General features: G+C 42.9%; 1 protein-coding gene across 1 annotated transcript in view; it reads left to right on the forward strand.

Annotated features, from left to right (window-relative positions):
* Positions 1-23,594, forward strand: part of TAFA4 (TAFA chemokine like family member 4) — a 151,080-nt gene that overhangs the window by 121,645 nt on the left and 5,841 nt on the right. Inside the window, exons 5-6 of the mRNA XM_087866693.1 lie at positions 9,749-9,904; positions 19,527-19,610. Coding sequence (XP_087722819.1) covers positions 9,749-9,904; positions 19,527-19,610 — 240 coding nt within the window. The remainder of the gene's footprint in view (positions 1-9,748; positions 9,905-19,526; positions 19,611-23,594) is intronic.

Consider the following 23,594-nt stretch of genomic DNA (forward strand, 5'->3'; position numbering starts at 1 on the left):
GGCGAGTTTTCTTTTTTCCTTTCTGATTTGGATGCCTTTAATTTCTTTTTATTGCATAATCACTTTGGCTAAGACTTAAAATACTGTGTTGAATAGAAGTGGAAAATGTGGGCATCCTTGTCTTCTAGATTTTAGAGGAAAGGCTTTCATCTTTTCATCACTGAATATGATATTAACCGTAAGACCGTTATATATGACCTTTATTATGTTGATATATGTCCCCTCTATATCCACTTCATTGAGACTTTTTATCATAAATGGATGTTGAATTTTGTCAAGGGCTTTTCTGTATCTTTTGAGATGATCATATAATTTTTATCTTTCATTTTATTAATGTGATATGTAGATTGATTTGTAGATGTTGCACCATCCTTGCATCCCTGGAATAAATCCCATATTGTTGAATTAGGTATGCTAGTACTTTGTTGAGGTCTCTTGCATCTATACTCATCAAGAATGTTGGCCTATAATTTTTGTGTGTGTGTGTGTGGTGTCCTTGTTTGGTTTTGGTATCAAGGTAGTGTTGGCCTCATAGAATGTTTTTAGAAGCTTTACCCACTTTTCAGTTTTTGGAAGGGTTTGAGAAGGATAGGTATTACTTTTTCTTTGAGTGTTTGGTAGAATTTACCAGTGAAGACATCTGGTCCTGGTCTTTTGTTTATTGGGAGGTGTTTGAGTAGTGTTTCAATATCCTTATTAGTAATTGGTTATTCAGATTTTCTATTTCTTCCCAAATCAATCTTGGAAGATTGTGTTTCTTGGAACTCATCCAGTTCTTCTGGTTGTCCAGATTGAAGGCAATTGTTCATAGTAGTCTCTTGATACTTTTCATTTCTGTGGTATCAGTTATAACTTTGCCTCTTTCATTTCTGATTTTATTAGAGTCCTTTTTTTGGCGGGGGGTTAGTTTGGCTACATGTTTGTCAATTTTATCTTGTCAATGAATCAGCTTAATTTCACTGATCTTTTAAATTGTATTTTTAGTCTAGAGTTCATTTATTTTAACTTTGATTTTTAGTATTTCCATCCTTCTACCAGTTTTGGGTTTTGCTTGTTTTTTGTTGTTTGTTTTTGTCTAGGTCCTTTAGGTGTAAAGTTAGATTTATTATTTGAGATTTTTCTTGTTTCTTGAGATAGGCCTGCATTGCTATGAACTTCCCTCTTAGAAACCACTTTTGCTGCCTCCCATAGATTTTGGTATGTCATATTTCTGTTTTCATTTATCTCTAGGTCTTTTTTATTTCTTTTTTGCTCAAAGGTCTACTGGTTGTTCAGTTATCTTTTTATAATTTCAACTTTCATACCATTGTGGTCAAATAAGACGCTTGATGTTATTGCAGTGTTCTTGAATTTATTGAGATCTGTTTTGTGGCCTAACATGATATATCCTGGAGAATGTTCCATTTGCACTTGAGTAGAGTGTGTATTCTGCTGCTTTTGGATGGAATGTATATATATCTACTAACCCCATCTGGTCTAATGTGTCATTTAAGACTAATGGTTCCTTACTGGTTTTTTTGGTCTGGATAATCTATGCAATGTTGTAAGTGGAGTGTTCAAGTTCCCTACTATTATTGTATTACTGTCAGCTTTTCCCCTTACGTCTGTTAGTATTTGCAGTAAATACTTTGGTGCTCTTATGTTGGGTGGGTGGGTCTGTCCCCTGGCCCATTGCTGGGGTACAAAGAAGCAACTGCTTCTTTGCATTTGTGGGTGGGGCTTTCAGTGGGCACACCCACCGGTGCTAGCAAGTTAGAGGGAGAATTCCAAAATGACACCATTCAGCGCCGGTATTAGGAAGATAGCCTGAGATCCCAAAAATGGCTCCCACTAGCGTCTCAGTTTCTGTGGAGAGTCCTTGCTGTCTCCTGCCTCTCCAGCAGACTCTCTAAGAGTAGTAAATGTGGACTCTTTTACTTAGGGCTTTTCAAATTGGTGTTTTTGAGATGGTTTCTAGGTCAAGTGATTCTGCACATGAGCCCCTTTACACGGTTTTCTCAGTCACTACAGTTTTATAGCTCTTCTGAACATAATCATCCATTTTCAAAGCCTGGTGTTTTGCGGGCTTGTCCATCCTGTGTGGGATCTAAGGGTTGGGATGCCTGATGCTGAGCTTGAATACCTCGCTTCTCAGGAAAAAGTTCCGTACCTTTGTAATCCTTCCCAGTCCTGACTCACTAAGGCTGGGATGTTTTTTTCCTGGTGAGTCCATGTCTCTGCTTCTTCCTGTCTCATTGCTCTCCTTTATTCCTTTGTTATGGAGGCTCTCTTCATTAAATTTCAGGTGCCTTTTAGAGGGAATTAGTCCATATGTAGTTGTAGATTTGTTGTGTCTGTGAGAGGAAGTGAGTTCCGGATCTTGCTTTGCCTCCATCTTGAACCCAACTGTTTGTCCCCCACACATTTATTTTTGGTTCTATTTAGGCCACTGGCTACTTTTTCTCTTCTCCCAAACTCAACATGTAAGTGATTATTATTTTTTTAATTGTCTGGCTACTATTGTTCTTTTGGGGATTTTATCTAGTGTCATGACTTGAAATACTATCCCATATTGCAGGGGTGAGTAACTGCCCACCTTAAAGCCGCATTTCTCTCTTGAACTCGACTCAAATGTCTAACTGCCTATTTGACCTTCCTCAGTTAAAATCTAATTGGCATCTAAAATGTAACAACCAAGCTCCTAGTTTTCTCTTTATTTATTTAAGGGACAACCCTACATTTCTCATTGTTCAGGTCGACTTTGGGGTCAGCATTGACTCCTCTCTTTATCTCACATTTTAAATTCAGCCCATCAGCAAATCCTGTCCCTTCTACCTTCTAAATAAATCCAGAACCCAACATTTTCTTACCATTTCCATTGCTGTGACCTTGGTTCAAGCTATCATCACCTCTCCTTAGATTTTTGTGGCAGGTGCTATGTCCCTGCTTTCATCCTTGCTCTTCTTCAGTCTGTTCTGATCATAATAGATCTTTTAGAAATGTAGGTCAGATCAGGTCATTCTAAGTTCATCATTTCCGGGGGCTTCCCATCCCATTGTGAGTAAAAGCCCAAGCCCCGACAGTGACCCATGAGGCCCCCTGTATTCTGCCCATTTACACTCCATTATCTTTCCGGCATCATCTGTTAATTTCTCCTTCTCTCACATAGCTCCAGCTTTAAGGGCCTCTTTCTCTCTGATATCTGCAGGATTTATTTTCTTACTGCTTTAATTTCTCACTCAAATGTTAGTTTCTGGCCCTCCCTATTTTAAATTGTATCTTTCCTGCTTTGTGTTTCTTTCATCACTAAAATATGAAAAGTCCTTAAGGAAGAGGATTTTTGGGGGACTCTTATTCAGCATTGTTACCATGTGCCAGCATAGAGTAAATACTCAACAGATATTTACTGAATAAATGTGTCAACGAAAAACAAAGTCATTTATTCAACATCTGTGGTTCTTCAAATAGCTCACTGTGTTCATTAATCACTTTAAAATTCATAACCATCATGTGAGGTAGATAATAAAGTACTTAGATATGAGAAAATGAGAGTGAGAAGCTCCGTGGAATTACCCAAGTCTGCAAGCTGGCATGCTAGCTCAGCAATTTTGACTCCAAGGCCATTGCTCCCTCTGTTGTTGTTACCAGAAGGTAAGGAGAAGACTGTTCCCTCCTTGGGAGTTTTGCGAGGTATTTTGTTTGGTGTCTGTACTTGCTGAGACTGAAGGCCATCTCTCCTATTTACTACTCTATCCGCAAACCCAGCAGATGGCCTGGCACACTCCACGGGCTCAGAAGGTATTTGTCTCCACAAGTAAGTTACCAAGCTTGTCCAGCTGGTGGTTCCATGGCTACCATAGTTTTACATCTATACTGTGACATACCCCTTTTTTGACTGAAAGCCAAGTTGGGACAGGTATAGGGGGAGAACATTGAGAATTATAAGAGAACCACAACGAGGAATACTAGGCATGTTTTCCAAAGGCAGTGGCTAGCCACTACCTCATTGTCTGCTTTCATTTCATGAATTCTTCTTTTCAGCTTTCTCTTTCCTCTGTTGTGCTTTCGTGGAGAGAAAGGCTGAGAATGCCATAGAGAAAAAACCCACACGCAGGTGAAATAAATGCCTTCGAAGATCACTGGAGTGTGAGGCTTCCTTTCAAGGGTGTATATTCTTGAGCTGGGCAGGACGAGGAAGGGGAAATGGGATTTGAACAAAAGGAAAAGGGTCCAAGGGAAATAAAAGCATGAAGTAAGTCACCCTAATCTGATGTCTCCTGACTCTCTATCAGCTTTCAAGTAGTTTCAGTGGAAGAACTTCTATTGCAAATGAGGTTTCGTATTTTCTCTCTTTAACAGTGCAACAGCCCTGACTGCAAATGGGCATTTCCTTTGTGGTTGGCAACTTTTCTTAAAAGCTTGGTTAATAAGAAAAAAAAAAAAAAAAAAAAAAGATAAGCAATTTCCTCTTCCCATAAAGTTACTCCATCTTCGGTAGCAATCCCAAGTAATAAATTATTGTTTTAAGAATTATCATAATGGTTTTAATGCTGTCCACATTAACTTCAAGTGAGTGAGGGAACTAGGCATCTTACATTTTATAGTCTTGACATTTTTGGAGTCACCTTTTCCGAAAAGAAAATATGCAACCCGATTACATGATCAAAAGTGTGGAAAGGGGTTAAGGACCAATTTTAAAGTTTCCCCACTCACATGTCTCCAGAAGCACTGAGAACAGTGTCTTGTACAAAGTACACTGTATCGAAATATTGGTTAAATAGATAGAAATAAATATCCTCCCTTCTCCCTACCCAGACAAAACTGAAATGGCCCAGCGGATGAAGAGATAGCACAAAGAGGATAGTGTTTTGTTTTCTTTTGGGCCAGTTTTGCTTCTGATAGCAGCTCTACTTTTGAACAACTTAGTCTTATCTATTTCAGTTCACGCCTGTAAGGTAAATCCCATATGGGAAGTTTGAGCTACAATCTCTCACTCTCAATACTTACATGTTGTTAGCTTTAGCTTTCAAGGTGATCCCCAACCAAAATGTTTCCTGCTGCTGAAAAGAGAGATGTATCTTTGTTTTAAGTGAATTTACTTGCAGTGGCCACTCTTTGGTAGTAATTTTACTGAATAAGGCATCCCTCCTGTACCTTTCCCGAGAACTAAGTTTACCATGATTAGCCATTAATTTCTTGTCTCTTTTAAAAGCTTTCATCCCCCCCCCCCCCAACCAGCAAGTCTACACTTCATAGTTCTATGATGTTTATGGTGGTTAATTTTATATGACAACTTGACTGGGCCATGGGGTGCCCAGATATTTGATTGGACATTAGTTTGCATGTTTCTTTGAGGGTGTTTTAGATGAGATTAGCATGTGAATTGATAGATTGAGTAAAGAAGATTGGCCTCCTTAATGTGGGTGGGCCTCATCCAATCAGCTAAAGGCCACAGTAGAACAAAAAGAGTGACCTTGCCCTGAGCGAGAGAGAATTCTTCCTGATTTTTTATTGGGACATCAGTCTTTTCCTGCCTTTGCAAACTGAAACATCAGCTCTTGATGAGTCTTGAGCCTGCCAGTCTTTCAACTGGAAGGACAGCGTTGGCTCTCCTGGGTCTCAAGCTTTTGGACTTAGACTGCAACGGAACTTTTGGCTCCCTGGAGTCTCGGTCTTGCTGACTCTCCTTGCAGATCTTGGGAGTTTTCAGCTTCCATAATCACGTGAGCCACTTTCTTATAATCTCCTTATGTGTGTATACCTGCTTCACGTTGGTTCCCTTTGGAGAACCCTAATACAAGATGAGTTGCTCATGCCAAGCATGGAATCTGTGATTTCTGTGCATAGTAGCCCACAATGGATCCCTGTCTGCCAGCATCACTCCTTGAGCAATTTTAAGTTCTTATTTCTGAATACCGAGCCTCCGTTGTCAGGAACTATAGATGATAAGGAAATGAGGTACATTCTTATTCAAAGCCCACAGTCCATTGTCAACAGGGTATAAATGACTAGAAATCGTGGCTAGGGGAGTCCCACAAACACTGTCATTGTGTAGGAAAGTTGTTTTCACTGGGAAACTGAGCCATATCTTGTGGTTTGCTGAGGTGGTTACGCCATTTAGGTTCCACTTAGTGAAATACTGGCTTTCCCCCGCATTCTACGACTGTATAGACACTGCCGGGGTGTGCATCTGTCCTCTTCAGCTTCTAGTTGTGTGACCTTGGGCAAAGTAATGTGCATTTTGTTAAATGTACAAAAGGAATAAAAACAGGACCTACATCATAGCATTTTTTTTTAAAGATTTTATTTATTTATTCGACAGGATAGAGACAGCCAGCGAGAGAGGGAACACAAGCAGGGGGAGTGGGAGAGGAAGAAGCAGGCTCATAGCGGAGGAGCCTGATGTGGGACTCGATCCCATAATGCCGGGATCACACCCTGAGCCCAAGGCAGACGCTTAACCGCTGTGCCACCCAGGCGCCCCACATCATAGCATTTTTATAAGATCACACAGGATAATATTTGTAAAGGATTTAAAACAGTGCTTTGCAACCTACCCTATTTTATCAAATCTAAGATGCCATCACTTGTGAGATGCACTGCTATTTTGTGTATTTCTAAGGAACAAAAGCATTGCCAGTTACAATGATAAGATGCTATCTGTTGTGAGACCTGAAATGTTTAAAGATGAGAAAAACATTGTATCTTAAAAATCAATAAGGTACCATAGTCCGTTATATAAGTGACTAAAATCCTAGACCACACGAGCTGATTATTCAGAGACAAATTTGAGCAGGAAAAAAAAATCTGTTTGCATTTGTGGATGGTTATCTATATATAGCAGAGTTCTAAGCCAACTCTAATATTAATGAATGTCCCAATCACTTCTCAACTATTCTGTTACTAAAATGCATTTATTTTATTTTCTTAATGAGGTTTAGTGCTTCCTTCTTGACTCTCTAGGATCATTTAAAATCTAATTAATGCAGGATGGCTGGTATAGGGACTGAATATTTGTGGGCTCCCCTAATTCATTTGTTCACGTACTAACCCCCAAATATATCTGTATTTGGAGACAGAGTCTGTGAGGAGGAAATGAAGGTTAAATGAGGTCATATAGGTGGGGCCCTAATCTGGGAGAGCCAGTGTTTTTGTGGGAAAAAAAAAAAGGAGACAGCAGAGCACTCCGTCCCTGCCACGGGAGGACCTACAAGGCCGCTGGTTGTGGCATGCTGCGAAGAACGCCCTCCCCAGGAACTGAATTGGCCAGGACCTTGATCTGTTGTTTAACCCACCCAGCCTGTGGTCCTTTGTTGTGGCAGCTGGGTGAGCCGTGACAGTGGCCCACAGGGAAGGGAAGGCCCTGTTGGAGGACAGAGGATGAATTCACCCTGGCCCCCACCACATGGCTAGTCATTCAGGGAACGTGCGACCTGAAGGAGCTTACTTGCAATTGGAAACCAGAGACAGGGTCCCCTCTTGAACTCTTCGCAGTCCTTGCTGCCCTGCCTGCTCAGCACTAAATGCCCACCCTACATTCCCGACCTCGTAATGACAATTTGTTTGTATTTACTTGTTACAGTTGTATGCAACTACCGATGGGGAATCAACATTCTTGTGTATGCTTAATTGGGTCTATAGTTTTAACCACTTTATGCTTTCTTCTGTAGTAGATCGAAAACTTCCTCTCAGGATGGTGGTTTGAGTCTCTAGGTGCTGGTTCTGCTTCTGTGTGTTTTACAAATGAAACTTTGAGTAGTTGTTCTTGCCAATGATTGAATTTTGCTTCCACCCACGGGTAACACAGAAGAAAGGGCTAGAAATTTTTCAGGATAACACAGAAGTTGTTTTGTGGAAGGGCTAGTTTCATCAATTAAAAATATTCCATAATTCAGATTTGTAAACTAGTTTTGTGATCTGAAGTACATGCACCCAACAGCAGAAACCAAAGCATTAGCCTCCGGGCATCTCTGGGGAAGCCTGTTTTAATAAGTAGATGAGATTGCTTGTAATTTACAGAGCAACTTACATGTAAAAAGTGTGTGTGAAAATTGAGGGTGCTTGAAACGATTGTCTCTTATTAATATTTTCCTCAACATTACCTCCACAACCTTGTTTACATAATTTTTGTCAGAGCAAAGGTAAGTCTCTCCCATCCTGATGTAGCCAGAGTTGGTGTATTGGTTACCTATCGCTGTGTAACAAAGTAGCCCAATCCTTAGAAGCTTGAAACAGTCAACATCTATTACTTCACACAGTCTGTCAGCATCAGAAATCTGGGAGTGTCTTAGCTAGGTGGTCCTCCTTTAGGGTTCTCAGATGGCATTTAAGCTGTTGACTGGAATTGGAGTCTTTGAAGACTTGACCAGGGCCATTGGACCCACTGAGGGACATTCTACAAAATAACTGGCATGTATTCTTGACAAATGTCAAGGTTAAGAAAGATCAAGGCTGAAAAATACTTTCTGATTAAAGAAGGCTAAAGAAATGTGACAACTAAGTACAATGCAGGTCCCTGAGTTGGATCCTGAAAGAAGGGGAATAATGGCTAGAAAAGACATTATTAGGACAACTGGCAAAACTGAAGCTTGTGTAATAGCATTGTGTAAATAGCACTGGATCAGTGTCAACTGTCCTGATTTTGATAATGATGTAAGAGAATGGTTTTGTTTTTAGGAAATACCCACTGAAGTGTTACTAAAGGGTCAAAGGGTATCATGTCTGCAGGTTACTCTAAAATGGCTCAGAAAGATATGTGAAAGAGAGCGAATGACAAGACAAAGAGGGTCACATGTAAACAACAGTGAATCCGGATAAAAGGTCTTCGTTATTGCTGCTATGACAAAACGCCACAAATTTAGGGGCTTGTTTCTGCAGGTCCGAAGTCTGGCACAGTGTAGCTGGATTCTCTGCTTAGAGTCTGATCTCTGGGTAAAAATCTAGGTTATCTGCAGGCGTGTATTCCTTTCTGGAAGCTCTGGGGAAGAATCTGCTTCCGCATGTATTCCGTTTGTTGGCTGAATCAGTTCCTCGTGGGTGTGGGACTGAAGTCATCATTTCCTTGCCTTTTTTGCCTTTTGACCGCTAGGTCTTTAAGCCAGCAGTAGTGCCTTAGTCCTCCTCATGTTTTCAGTCTGACTTCCCTTCTGCTCCATCTCTCTGCTTTTAAGAGCTCATGTGAGCCCGTTAGCTCAATCTGGACAGTCTAGGGCAAATTCCTTCTCTTACGATCAACCAGTTAGTGATTTAATTATTTTTATTTATTTTTTAAAAAGATGTTACTTATTTATTTGAGGGAGAGAGAGAGAGCGCAAGCCCGAGCAAGGAGAGAAAGGGAGAAGCAGACTCTCTGCTGAGCAGGGAGCCTGATGCCGGGCTCCATCCCAGGCCCCAGGGATCATGACCTGAGCTGAAGGCAGACACTTAACCCGACAGAGCCATCCAGGTGTCCCCCAGTTAGTGGTTTAAATTCACAAAATCTCTCTCGCCATGTAAGTAACATAATGGGTGTGATACCAGGGATTGAAGGTCCTGGGGGCTGAAGGTCCTGGGGGCTGAATTTCTGTCTACCACAGGTTTACAGGAATTTTTTGCACTATTCTTAACACCTTTATATATATTTGAAATGACATCAAAACAGAAAGTTACAAAGATTCTTAAGCATGGTGCAGGAAGCTGGAAAATGTGGTCATGGTATCGTTCACGTACTTCGTAGCTTCATTTTTTCCTGACAGCACTGGGTCTGTTTTTCTCCCCTTTAATCCATCAGGTCACCACCAAATCAAGCAAGGGACCTGTGAGGTGGTCGCTGTGCACAGGTGCTGTAACAAGAACCGCATAGAAGAGCGGTCACAAACAGTCAAGTGCTCCTGCTTCCCAGGGCAGGTGGCTGGCACAACGCGGGCTCAGCCGTCTTGCGTTGAAGGTAAGACCTTTCTGGTCCGTTTCTCTACTCTTGCAAAAGGATGTAAAATCACCAACCACCTCCTTGCTTTACTGTCTTCGCAACTCAAAGAAAACTCGGCTGCTTCCAGGTGAGCGTTGCTCCAAAAGTGAACCTCATTGTAACTCCACGCATTGCTTGGTGAACAGGGTACGTTATTAACGATATTTCTCAAGGGGTCCCAATGGGGGAGTTCCATTACTAGACAATCAGGAAGATATGCTTTGATTTTTTTTTTTTAATTTCCTTCCCCCGCTGTCTCTCCAAATCTTATCCATCAAAGCCCTTGCTTCTCTAGATACACTTTTCTCCCTGATTTCAGGCTCTCTCAACGCAAAAGCGATTAGCAGCTTATTTTTCTCACCTCATTGTTAATGGTACAGACTGATATTCTCTTTATTTCTAGTTTACTATTTTAACAAACATTTCTGAAACATCTTCTTTGGAGCAACTTCCCTGAGAACAGTTTGGGGTCACATGTCATTTATTTGTTGTCTCTAAATCCCCTAGCAGAGTACTGTGCCAAAGGGTTTAAAAAAAAAAAAGAATGAATGTTGATGGGTTGTAGGTAGAGGCCTGGGATTGATTCCTTTTGCTGCCCCTGGCTGCTTGCAGCACACTCCTTGTTAGAAACAAGCATCAGTCCCCAGGGGAGGAGATCCATGAAGTTACGCCTTGTACCACTTTCGCCATAATGGCATGAAAACTCCATAAACATGGCCGCTTCCCGATTTATTTGGTGCATGTCTAAAGGTCAGCCATTAGAATACGCATATGCATTCTTAACTCCAGAATCACACAATCAAGAACAATAACTGACCGACCCATATCCCACCTCCCTGACCAAACACAGGCACAGATTTATGGCCTGTATGGTCACTAGTGGTGTGTGTCACCGTGAAAGCTGGAAAGTGAATATGGCCAACTTAGCATCTACAATTCCTCACAGAAACCCTGGGGGCCGAATGTGTTGCTGAATTCAGATTTTTTTAAAGGCAGCATAGTACATACAGCAACTGTTCTCTCACGAACCTAATGTCTTTTCCGGTTGTACCCCATAGTCACAGATGCTAGTATTTTGACAATGAAATATGTAGAGTATTCTTGTAGAATGGGATAAGGCAAAAATTAGAAGCCGATGTTAATTCAGATCGGGTTTTGCCGCCATGGTACAGAAGTCCTGTCCATTTTCAGAGCTTTTTGGATTTGGGGATCACAGATAAAGGATTGTGGATCTATAAAAGAAGATGAAGATTTTTAACATTAAAAAAAAAGATTTAAATTTTTAAAGCTTTTATTTATTTGTCAGAGAGAGAGAAAGAGAGAGAGAGAGTGCCCACACACAAGCAGGGGGAGGGGCAGAGGGAGAAGCAGGCTTCCTCCTGAGCAGGGAGTCCCATTGCGGGGCTTGATCCGAGGACCCTGGGGATCATGACCTGAGCTGAAGCCAGACTCTTAACCAACTGAGCCACCCAGGCATCACAAAAAAAGACATTTCAAAGACATTTGACAAGTTCCTGTCTCTCCAGCTGGGACAGTTGAGCATATTGATTTTCTCCATCAATTGAATCCAAACCACCTTGGTCTATTTCATCGCCTTGGTCTGTCTCTGATTCTCTGTGCTGCCATCACCTGCATTCTAGGGGCTCACATTACATTTTGCCCAGCTCACCAGTCCTGTCTCCCATTTTCTACCCTGCAGCCTTCTACAGAAACAGAACTCATCATACCACTGCTGTATTTAAAACCACTCTTCAGTGACTTCCCACTATCTTTAAAATAAAATCCCAGTTCTTTACCATGACTTATGAAGCCTTGCATAGTCCTGACTCTTGTCTGCCTCCTCTCTTTCACCTATACTACCCACGTCCAAGCGGAGGCATTTATGATCCTTTTGATCTCCACACTCCTACTTACATCCTTTGCCTGAATCATTGTCGTCTTCCCTACAGCACACATTTTGTCTACTGGATTCCTGCTCTCCTTCCATATCTGCCGTATGCTCTTGTATCTCCCTGTCCTTCTCGTTCATGACCTGTATGCCATTCTAAGATCTTTCCGAGTGTGGGCCTTCCCATTAGTCTGCAGGGTGCTTAAAGATGGAAACTGGGTCTCTTATTTCTCCCCACTCCCCCCGCCCACCACAATTGTCTGGTGCATGAATGACTTTGAGCACAGGGGAGAACTGTTGCATTTTCAGTAATCCCAGATTATTTTCAAATTCATGGTAACAACTGCGTATGCTCTGTGGATTTTAAACTTCAAGAACATATGAATTATAAACTCCAGACTCTATCCAGCATAGAATCTTTAGATATAAAAAGTCTTACGTATTTATCTCAGAGCACTTTTATTGGCACCTGGAAAGTATAGAAGGTGTGGCAATTAAATTTACTCTGTCTTAGTAAAGAAAATATGAATACCTTATCCTCCAGTAGCTTGTTTTAATTTTTATATACATTTATGATACGGTCCAAAGTCCCTTTGGACACCACTGTAAGAATAACTATGTATCTGGTCAATACATTTGTTTTTGTATATTTGTGTATTTAAGATAGGTCTCTGGAAAATGGGGTACATTTCAGTATGTGTGAGTTTTACCCAAATGGTATCACACTGTATATATATATATATATTTTTTAAAGATTTTATTTATTTGACAGAGAGAGACAACCAGCGAGAGAGGGAACACAAGCAGGGGGAGTGGGAGAGGAAGAAGCAGGCTCATAGCGGAGGAGCCTGATGTGGGGCTCGATCCCAGAACGCCGGGATCACGCCCTGAGCCGAAGGCAGACACTTAACGACTGAGCCACCCAGGCGCCCCTACACTGTATATTTCTTAATCAACCTGCTATCAACATGCAGTTGCAGAGATCTTTGTGTGCTAGTACCTACCGACCTATTGTGTTTTTTTTAATTGCTACATAGCATTCCATTGTATGGCTAGGTTATAATTTGTTTAGCCATTCCTTCACTGAAGAACATTTCAGTCGCGTCTGTGTCAAGACAGACTCATAGGCTACCTGAGGATTTCCTTAGTGTTATAGGATCAGTAAGTGATAGAGATCAATGGTTTGGTGTCTGCGCCGAGTCTGTGCAGTGGAAGGTTCTGTGATGATGTACATATTCTTTCACTATATCTCTTAGCTATGTGTGTTGATGCACACGGGTCCAGTACGATCGGTAACCACTAACCACATGTGGCTAGTGAGCAATCGAGATGTGCCTGGTATGAATTTAAATGGGAACTTAAGACTCAAATCTTCTCTGTTGGATGACGCAGGAGCAGCCTTATGTACCTCTGTAACGTAGGAGTATTACACTCGTAGCCAGAGACTACCCAAACTCTGAAGGATAGGATTGGGATTCTATCTTAGTATTTGTGTCTCCTGCACCGAGCATAGCCTGGCAAGCAGTCGGTGTTCAATAAACGTTTATTGGATCAAAGGCAGAGAGGAGGTGCAGGAAGTTGTCGTTTAGACTCTAGTTAGGATGTATGCCTGTTTTCATATCCCCTTTGATCTTCTATTCCTTATCCGAATGTTTCCATTAGGGCTTTTTAGCTTTATCCTGTAATAATCTTTATCCCATGATAATTATGCAGTATCATGCTGCTAGTTGGCTTGTGGAAAGACCTAGTCTCTGCCGATGTGTTCCTCTTATCTTATTTGTCAATAAGAATGTGGAGAGGATCTAAAATATAACATTCACTTGAATTTACATTTAAATTAAAACAAAGGCGAGAAGACATTGGAGCGGGGCACTAATTAATGTTGGCATAGAAAGTGCAATATCCTTACGCATTTCTGCTAATCCACGGCAGAGATACTTATCTAGTGTTTTCATTGCTTTTCCATAAAATCATAGCTTTTATTAGTTAAAAAAGGAGAAAAATGAGCTGTTTTTTTTCCTCCACGTTTTTTGGGTTATAATTAACTTATAAAATCCTCCCGTATTATGGAAATGTGTCTGTCCTCCACATTTGGGATTAGGGAGGAGGTGTGGGAAGTACTCGATTAAAGCTATGGTTACTTGGGTCCTACAACAGACAACCGTGTCGCTGGTAAGCACGTTCCCTTTTGAATCTCCGACTGGTATAGATACACAAGGCTGTTTAGTGACAGGAACTGTATTCTCCACATTTATCAAAATACCACTTTACAGAGATAATGCTGAGTGGTATGATAAAACCAGAGAAATGTGTAGTACGATGAAGCTTAATTTATTTTGTTAGAGTGAATGCTTTCTAAACATTGGGTTTAAGAAAGACCGATAAAAGCCGAGGAATGGGAGGTAGCTGCTTTTTAAAGCTGTTTGTTTTCTTTGGATGATGGCTGAGTTTGTCTTCTGAGATGTCAGAAATCACTTAGGAAAAGCCGAGCCTTCCGGTTCCTACTGCAGACAAGTCACGTGGTTTTATGGACTGTGCGATGAGGTGTGGAGTAGGTCTTCACGATGGGATTTCACAAAGTTGTGTAACTGGGTGTGTTCTCAGGTTTTCCCAGTGGTGGTCAGGTGAATGACAGGTGCACTGGGGGAGGTGGAAGGACATGCACCTGGCGTGCATTGGTTCCCTGAGTTTTAACGTAGCACTTTGTGCCTGGCCTGGCCTAGATGCTGGGGGGATAGGATGCTCATCAGGCTCAGGTCTTGCTTTCCGCAACAAACTCGAGGAAATGAAGGTACTTGGAGAGAGAGCAGAGAAGCGGTCAGGGATGGTGTCCCATGAGAAGCACTGGGTCTGACTTTACCAGGCCGGAGGGGACTAAGTGGTACAGCAGGGGCAACCATGGGAATGGAAAGTGTCTCCGTCAGGCTCTGAAGTGGTCGAAGACAAGGCTGGAGATGTTAACAGAGCCTTTGCTCTTAGAGACTTTCCAGCCACTCGGAGTGTGGGATGTTAATTCCTGCGTTCTGGGAATTCGTATTCAAGGAGAGTATGCCAGTAAGAAAGGGCATGAAGTGCTATCAGCAAAGTTCACATCCAACCCCTTGAAGATTCTTGAAAGGGAAAAATGGGATCTCTGAATTTGCCAGGCCACGTTGGTTGTCAGCATAGGATTCAGGGTGAGCCCTGGAGTAGCCAGGATCTGTGTGTGGGAGAGAGAGCAGCGAGACAGCCAGAGAACGCGAGAGTCAGAGAACAGGCACATGCTCGCCTTGCAGGATTGCCCACGGCGGAGGCCGCGGGAGGGAAGAGAAGGAACGAGTGGCACGTATTAAGGATTATGAGGTCTGCTGAACTAGGCCAGCCTTTCGTTTGGGGCTGAGTACATCTCCCAGTGTACACGACCATAGATCAGTGTTGCTTAACCAGGGGTGATTTTGGGCCACCCTGGGGATATTTGACAATGTCTAGAGCCACTTCGGGTTGTTAAATTGGGCATGGTAGAGGCCTGGGTTGTTGGTCACTCTGGTACACGGTGCGGTATGTACCCCTACAATCAAGACCTATCCAGCCTCCAAAGTGCTAATGTCAAGAAACACTGCCTTACGGGTAGGTCGTGGCTGGGCAGGGTTGTACCTGTGTGAGCTCACACTTGTGAAGACAAACTTAGATCACAAAAGATCATTCTGTACCTGTTTATCCACAGCCTCAGTACTCTGTGGAAATAACAGTACCTTGTTACGTGTGAAGTGTGTGAACAAGTAAAAGTTTCCTTTAACAAAAAATCGTGTTCTCAGAACTGCTTTTCGGCATGTTTCCTGAGTCAGGGTGGAATGGCTTCTTTTCTTGAAATAACAAACATTAACAGGTCCCCCCCCCCCATCTTTGAAGTTAACAAATGGCTTAAAGTTCATAAACCTTTCTGTAATGTTAATGTGCAAAAAGCATCTTGAAAGAACAACGTTAAGAGCAAAACAGCTCAAGTATCTGAAATTCTCAGAGCATATTTTTATGATTGTTTCCATTTTTAAGACAGTATATATTCTAGGAAGATGTGTTCATCTTTCGGTCTGTAGTTTCAGTGTAAAAATACGCTTTTCTTTAGAAAAGCCTTAACGCTGTAAATGCAACCAAACGAGGCCAAAAAAAAAAAAAAAAAAAACAGCTCCTGAGACGTGAGCCTGTTTGGTGTTAGTCTTACGCGAAGGTGGGTTTATAGAAATAGCTATATGAATACATCCTGTGTTTTATTTCATGGAGCAGTATTTAATTCGTTTAGAAAAAGGATAGAAAGAAAAAAATCTCCATCTATTTTATAAAACAGAGATTACAGAAAATGCACCAGGAGCAAGATAGCTAATTGATGCCATTACATTTTCACCTAGAAAACAACATTACAGAAAACACTAGTCACTCCCATAAAACCAGAGCTTCACTGTTTTTTTGTGGGTTTTTTTTCCCCCTTCCTTTCTGCATAAAACTAGAAATTCATTACAGGTTGGCAGCTTGAAGATAGGGCTGTTTTGTATTTTCATAAGTCAGGAAGGCATGGGGCTTTCTAAAGAATTTTATTTTAAAAATAGAAGTGACAAGACACTTTCTCATCTCGAGTGTATTACGGTATTTTGTAACAGGATAAAATAGATACCTCCTACAAACTTATTTTCCTATGGAGACAAGGCTCAGTTAAGTGGGCAGATGTTCTCAAGAGTTATTTTCATAAAATCCTACTTCTGGGTCCTTTGTCTCAGCTCAAAGCCCGGGTCAGTAGGCACTCAAACGCTTGAACTTCTGGGTTTTTTAATCACCTTCTTCACTGGTGGGTGAAACCTTGGTTGGTTCTCACCTTTGCTGGGAGTTCCTTTAACACATAAAGGAATTTGAAACTTTTATTATGGGTAGTAGGGTGGCGCTCATTAAGACTGACTTAACAGCAAATGCTCTTTCAGGAAAGAAAGTCTCTAATACTCAGAGGGCCCCTCTTTCAATGTACTCTTCACTCAAATATGACTGATTTTTTTTTTTTTTTGGCAAACAAATATTTTAAATTTCAAAACAGGTTGCTCTTTTAAGGAACCTATTGTGAATCTGTCTTCAGAAAAATCGCTCCATATTTTCCAGTTAAAGAAAGAGAACTGATAAATAATTTCACAAGAGCTTGGTCATATGTGCTTTCTTCTTTTGTTTAAATACTTTAGCTAAGAATTGGCATAGCTTTTAGGGATGAATGCCTGAACCTATCTTTTTTTCCCCTCCAGCTCCTCTCCTAGCTTTTGCAACAGAATGATCTTGGGACCCCTTGAGGCCAGTAAGGAAGTACTAGCATTTCTTTGCTATGAAATTGGCATAGAATGAATCAGATGATTTCCTCTGTAGGGAATTTATTCCCAATTTCTCACCTTACACCTCAAGTGGTCTCTTTCAGACTATCCCCTGCTAGGCTAGCTTTCCCAGGCACATAGTTTTCCCTGCCTCCCTCCTGCTTGGGGAATCCAGTCTAATCTGGAATTGGTATTGAGAGCTGTTGAAGGTTGCTTCTGAGACCACCTTGCTCAGCTGGGTCTCCTGGCTTCCAGGTAGCCCACTCCCTGTCCCAGCTCACTGTGTGCCTTCGCTGGGGCAGATGGCTCGTCAGCTGTCTGGGCTTCTGTGGACTCCTCCATGTCGCCCTGGCCCCGTCAGGAGTTCATAGGTGCTCACTGGGGAGGGGCAGAGAATCGCCTCAGAGAACGGTTTTAAAGATTAAAAAAAAAAGTATTTTAAATTCAGCTGTAACTGTGTAAATATAACTAAGCTCTGTCAACATTTATATAACTTTCGCAGTCCTGCAGATGGAATTTTAAATTGAGGGTTGAGAACTGTGTCTTATTATTTATATCTACTTGGCCTAAGCTATTCAGAAGAAGACGAAGGACTGGTCAGACTCTACGTAGCATACGTTAATCTAAACTATGATGAGTTGTGGGACAGCAGCAAGACTTGTAGAGGCAGAGGAAGAAGCCTAGATTCTAGTACGTCCTCCCTCGGTTTACTCACTCTGTGGAAAGCTCTCCTTTTTATTTCTGGCCATCTGCCTCCTCTTCCTGCTTCTGGAGGTTGCTGAGATAATCGAAAGAGGAACAGTATGTAAAAGGGCCTTGAACATAACAAAGCTCCATGCAGTGTTGAGGTGGGAGTGTTGTAATATCTGTGACTGAAAAGAATATGGCTTTCTCAGACTTTACGCCACTGTCTCCATCCATGCACTCAAGTTCGGTGGCACTCTGACAAAATAACCCATTTAGCTAGATTGCTTTCTCAGTGCTGACACCTGACTTCAGTAGCTTGTGGTTATTCTAGATCACAAGTCCGCCTCACTGAGGTATTACTGGTTTTGATGAGATTATATCAGGTAGTAGCACAGTAGTTGGCCAGAATCAGGACCGGTGGTGGAACAGACAGACACAATGTCTCGCCACTTCGGCTGGTAACGAAATGGGCCAGTGCCCTAACCATGCCACATTGCATTGGCCTGACAGGAGCAGCGTCGTTAATGCATGAGCTTGCTCTCTTCCCTGCTTCTGTCACTGCCTCTAACCCTCTAGTTGTTTGTACTACAGATCTCTGGTGTGAGGGAGGGGTGTGACTTGAAGGGGCTCCAGCGTTAGAATGCATCTGTCAAAGGGCCTCAGTTTTCTCTCCTCTATAAAAGGCAGGAAATGCATTCAGCAGGGTGCCTGACCCTCAAGAAAAAATAGCTATTAGGAATTCTCAAGACTCGCTTGAAATTGAGTTTCAGACTTCCCAGGCAATGGTAGTTGGAGTCACATCCTTTGTTTTTTGGGTTTTTTTTTAAACCAAAGTGCTGCTATTTCAACAGAAAAACAGGACTCAATGGCCCCTCCCCCTTAACCACAGACCCTACCTGCAGTCCCAGGTCTCTGACCTATAGCAGCCCACGGGCTGGGCTCACCATACAAAATGAATCGCAAGCCCTTTTGTCCTTTTACTCTGGGAATACCCAAGCAGGTGTCTTCCTCTGCCTCCAAACCCAGAGAATTTTCCGCTCCCTCATCTTATTGATAGATGGCAGCAGAGATGATAGGGTAAGGGAGGAAAGGGAATTCACAGGTGAGATCTCGAGCCTAGATTGTGGGCAAGTGAGGGAGAGCCACGCTCTTCCACCCTCACGTGGCTTCTGGTTGTTGAGTTCAAGGGGTTACTCACCACTTGCTGCAACGGCATGGAGAGCCGAACGCCTCTGTGATGGAAATGTGACTGCTTTTAGTCTGTGCCCCTGGCAACCAAGAGCATCAGATGTAACAACTGGGCCAGGTTGGCGTCCACCATTGGAGCCTACAAAATGATGACCCCGGCCGTAGCTAACATTTTCTGACGACCTCGTGTCTGGCCCCTGGTTAGCCGAGACTTTGATATGGATTCGCTTTATCCTCTTCACATCTGTGGTCAGGGTCTACTTTTATCCCCAATTTCCAGATGAAGAAACTGAGGCCAAGAGGAGTTAAGTAACTAGTCGAAGGTCATTGGGGGGGAAAAAAAAAGTAGCACCGCCAAGGTCAAATCCAGGCGTGCTGCAAAGCTTGGCATCTTACTCTTTTCTAGAGCGTATGGCTGAAGGCATTCTTTAAATGTCCTTTCGGTGCAATAGTTCTTAATAGCAATCTTTGAAGTCAGTGTATCGATGCCCATGAGCTTTATGTGGCCTTTGTCTTACAGCATCCATCGTGATTCAGAAATGGTGGTGTCACATGAATCCTTGCTTGGAAGGAGAGGATTGCAAAGTGCTGCCAGATTACTCAGGTTGGTCCTGTAGCAGTGGCAATAAAGTCAAAACTACAAAGGCAAGTATAGACACACGCGATTCTCCTTTACAACGTCCGCAGATTATTAACTACGCGGTTTCCCCCTTCGCTGTATCCTGGCACCGCGACCTTATTTTATGTCGATAAACCTGCTGGGGCGGGTGCCACCCTATTACTCCGGCCTTTTGAAAAGCCCATTTCCGAGGATTGCCCTTTATGTCAGACTTTACAGAACAGTGATTTGGGGGATGAACTTGTTATTTTAGGCAGGGCCACGAAATTCACTGCAGCTCCTTCAAAAGCCCGATTTTAAAATAAAGGGATCAGAGCTGACAGGCCAGCGTATCGAAACAGCACGGCGCGGTTCCCCACAGGTGCTTGCGGAGGTAAGGGATACTTCCCGGGAGGAGTTTTAATAGTTGAAGACTCGAATTCAGGGGGTCACAAGTCACTCGGCCTCCCCCCGAGTGATCCTCTGTCCAGGCCTCAGAAGGGTACCGCTGTCCACCCAGTTCTTGAGCCAGCAATCTCTCTTCCTTACGTCCCCATGTCCAGTCTGTTACTGGTCCTTGGGATTGTTCCTCCCAACTCCCTCCTCGAGTGAGTGTCACCATCCTTACAACAGGGGTCCTGTCCCTACCGTGTCTTATCTGGAGGACTGGTTGCTGCCTCCTTTTCCACACGATGACTCCCATCACTTTTTTGAAACAGAGATCTTCTAAGCTGGTCTATCTTGCTCCACTAGCCTTGTCTGGGGCTTAATGAAAGGAAGTGGCTTGCTGGGTTATTTATTCTTCTGTTCCCCCCGTTTCAGCCTTCTGTTGGTACCTCTTACCATGGTGCCTTTGCGGTCGCAGAGGAAGGTGTTCTTCATGGAATGTGCTTCCCTGCTTTCCTTTCTACTTCGCCATTATTTGTCAGAGTCCATCACTGATTGGATTCATGTCTCGTTATCTCTGAGCATTTACTATGGTTCGACTTTCCATGGCAGGGTGTCCTGAGGTGCTTAGCACCTAGAACTTTCTCTCTAGAAGAGACCTCTGAAGTCAGGCCCGTGGTTGCAAGGACCTTGCAAGTCCCAATAACTATGTTTTGTTTTTTTTTTTTCTTATTTATTTGACAGAGATAGAGACAGCCAGCGAGAGAGGGAACACAAGCAGGGGGAGTGGGAGAGGAAGAAGCAGGCTCATAGCGGAGGAGCCTGATGTGGGGCTCGATCCCATAACGCCGGGATCACGCCCTGAGCCGAAGGCAGACGCTTAACCACTGTGCCACCCAGGCGCCCCACCAATAACTATGTTTTGAATAGAAAGTAATAAACTAGGTCATTCTAATATAATAAAAAATTGCATTTGGAACAGATAACATTTAATAGAAAACTGTAAACATAAATTTTAGCTGACATCAAATACAAAATTATCAATAAGTCAGATGATTAGTTCCTTATCTAGTTAAAATCATAATTTCAAGCTCAAAACTAACATTCATTGTAAACTTTTTGTAAATAATATCAAGATGATTAGGATAAATGACCCGAGACAGGCATATCTCATTTTATTGTGCTTTGCACAGACTGTTGTTTTGTTTTGGGTTTTGTTTTACAACTTGAAGGTTTGTGGCAGCCCTATGTCAGTCAAGCAAGTCTATTGGCATCATTTGCATTGGCTCAGCCAGTGTCTCTGTGTCGCCTTTTGGTAATTCTTGTAATATTTCCAGCCTTTTCATTACTTGTTACGGTTATCAGTGATCTTTGCTGGTCCTATTGTAACTTTAATCTGCGAATGTATGTGTTCTGTTCCCCTGCCTCTCTTCCTCTGCTTGGGTTTCCTTATTCCCTGAAACACAGCAATATTGAAATTAGGCCAATTAAGGGCCTCTAAGCGTTCCAGTGAAGGGAAGAATCCCATGTGTCTCACTTGGAGTCAAAAGCTAGGATTGTTTAAGCTTAGTCACAGAGCCTTGTCAGAAGTCGAGATAGACCCAAACCTAGGACCCTTGCACCGAACGATTAGCCAAGCTGTGAACGCAAAGGCAAAACCCGGGAAGGAAATTTTAAAAAGTACTCCAGTGAACACACAAAGGCTAAGAAAGGGAAACAGCCTTATTGCTCATATGGAGAAAGTTTGAGCAGTCTGGATAAAAGATCAATCCAGCCACAACTGTCCCTTAAACCAAAGCCTGAGCCAGAGCACGGCCCTCGGTCTGTCTCTTCAGTTCTAGGAAGGTACAGAAGAACAGTGTGAAGCTAGCAGAAGTTGGTGCATGAATTTTAACAAAGAAGCTGTGTCCATAACGTACAAGTGCAAGGGGAAGCACCAAGTGACCCAGAAGTCCTGGCTAGGATAAAGGAGGTGGCCCCTCCAAACAATAGATTTTCATTGTAGACAAAACAGTCCCCTATGGGAAGAAGACGCCATCCATGACTTTCATAGCTAGAGAGGAGAAGTCAATGCCTGGCATCAAAGCTTCGAAGGACAGGCTGACTCTTGTGAGGGGCTAATGCTCCTGGTGACCTCAGGCTGCAGACAGTGCTCATTTACCATTTCAGAAGTCCTAGAGTCCTTAAGAATTAGACCCACTCTATTCTCTCAGTGCTGTAGAAATGCAACAAAGTCTAGATGACAATACATCTGTTTACAACTTGGTTTACTGAATATTCAAAACCCACTATCGAGACTTATTGCTTATAAAAAGATTCCTTTCAAAATATTACCACTCAGTCACACTGGACCTGGTCACCCAGGAGCTCTGATGAGAGGAATGTGGATTCAGGTTTTCGTGGCTGCTCACATGACTCCTTAATCTAAGGGCTGCAGAATGGATGTCGTTTCGATTTTCTTATGTAAAAAGTGCATTTTATAAGGCTACCACTGCCACAGATGGATGTGGGCATGCCCGATGCCATTACGGCATTGCTGATTTATGGGAACAGGTCAAAAGTAACAGGAGTTTGGAAGAGGTTGATTTTAACACGCATGGACCACTCGGAGGGGTTCAGGACTTCAGTGGAGGAAGTCACTGGGGATGTGGTCACAAGAGGACTAGCACTAGAAGTGCAGCCTGAACATGGGACCGAAGTGAGGTACTCTTCCTGAGAAACATACTAGATGAGAAGTTGCTTCCATTGGACAAGCAAAGAAAGTGGTTTCCTGCGATGGCATCTACTCCTGGTGAAGATGGTTGCCATGACAACCAAGGATTGAGAACATTCCATCCACGTGGCTGATAAGCAGCCGCAGGGCTTGAGAGGATTGCCTCCCATTTTGACAGAAGTTCTGTGAGGAAAATGCTATCAACAGCATGGCATGCTACAGAGAAGTCGTTCAGGAAAGGAGGGGTCCGGCGGTGTGGCCGGCCTGATGGTCTTGTTAAAAGAGATGGCCACAGCCGCCCCAGCCTTCAGCCACCACCGCCCTGGTTCATCAGCAGCCGTCGTCATCGAGGTCAGACCCCCTACCAGGAACAAGATTATGACTGGACGGTAGCTCAGATGAGGGTTAGCGTTTTTTTAACAGTACTTTTAAATTAAGACTCATACTTTTTTTCCCCCACACAGAATGTTATCGCACACTTAACAGAGTACAGCACGGCATCAACATAACTATTATAGGCACTGGGAAACCAAAAAATTTAGCGGGCTTTACCGTGATACTCATTTTCTTGGGATACTTGCTTTATAGCAATCCTCGCTTTCCTGGGGTGGTCTGGAGCCAAACCTGCAGTATCTCTGAGGTGTGCCTGTGAACGCTTTTACACCCAGAGCAGTGGGACTTTGTGGAGCCCTTTGTTGGTGGAGGAAGGCGGTTAACACTCCCATCGTTTTCTATCACCCCCGCTTCTCCGCTACTCCAAATTAACTTCCCATCTGTGCGGACCCAAGGGTGCTTGCTAAGCACACCCTGCCTTAAAGTAATTCCACTCTTCTTGCCCCACTGGCCCCTTTCCGCCCTTTTCCCCTATCCCCTTCCTGAATACAACTCTT

This window comes from Ursus americanus, chromosome 14, assembly GCF_024610735.1.
Source record: "Ursus americanus isolate L20-20 chromosome 14, mUrsAme1.1.p, whole genome shotgun sequence".
Taxonomy (NCBI): Eukaryota; Metazoa; Chordata; class Mammalia; order Carnivora; family Ursidae; genus Ursus; species Ursus americanus.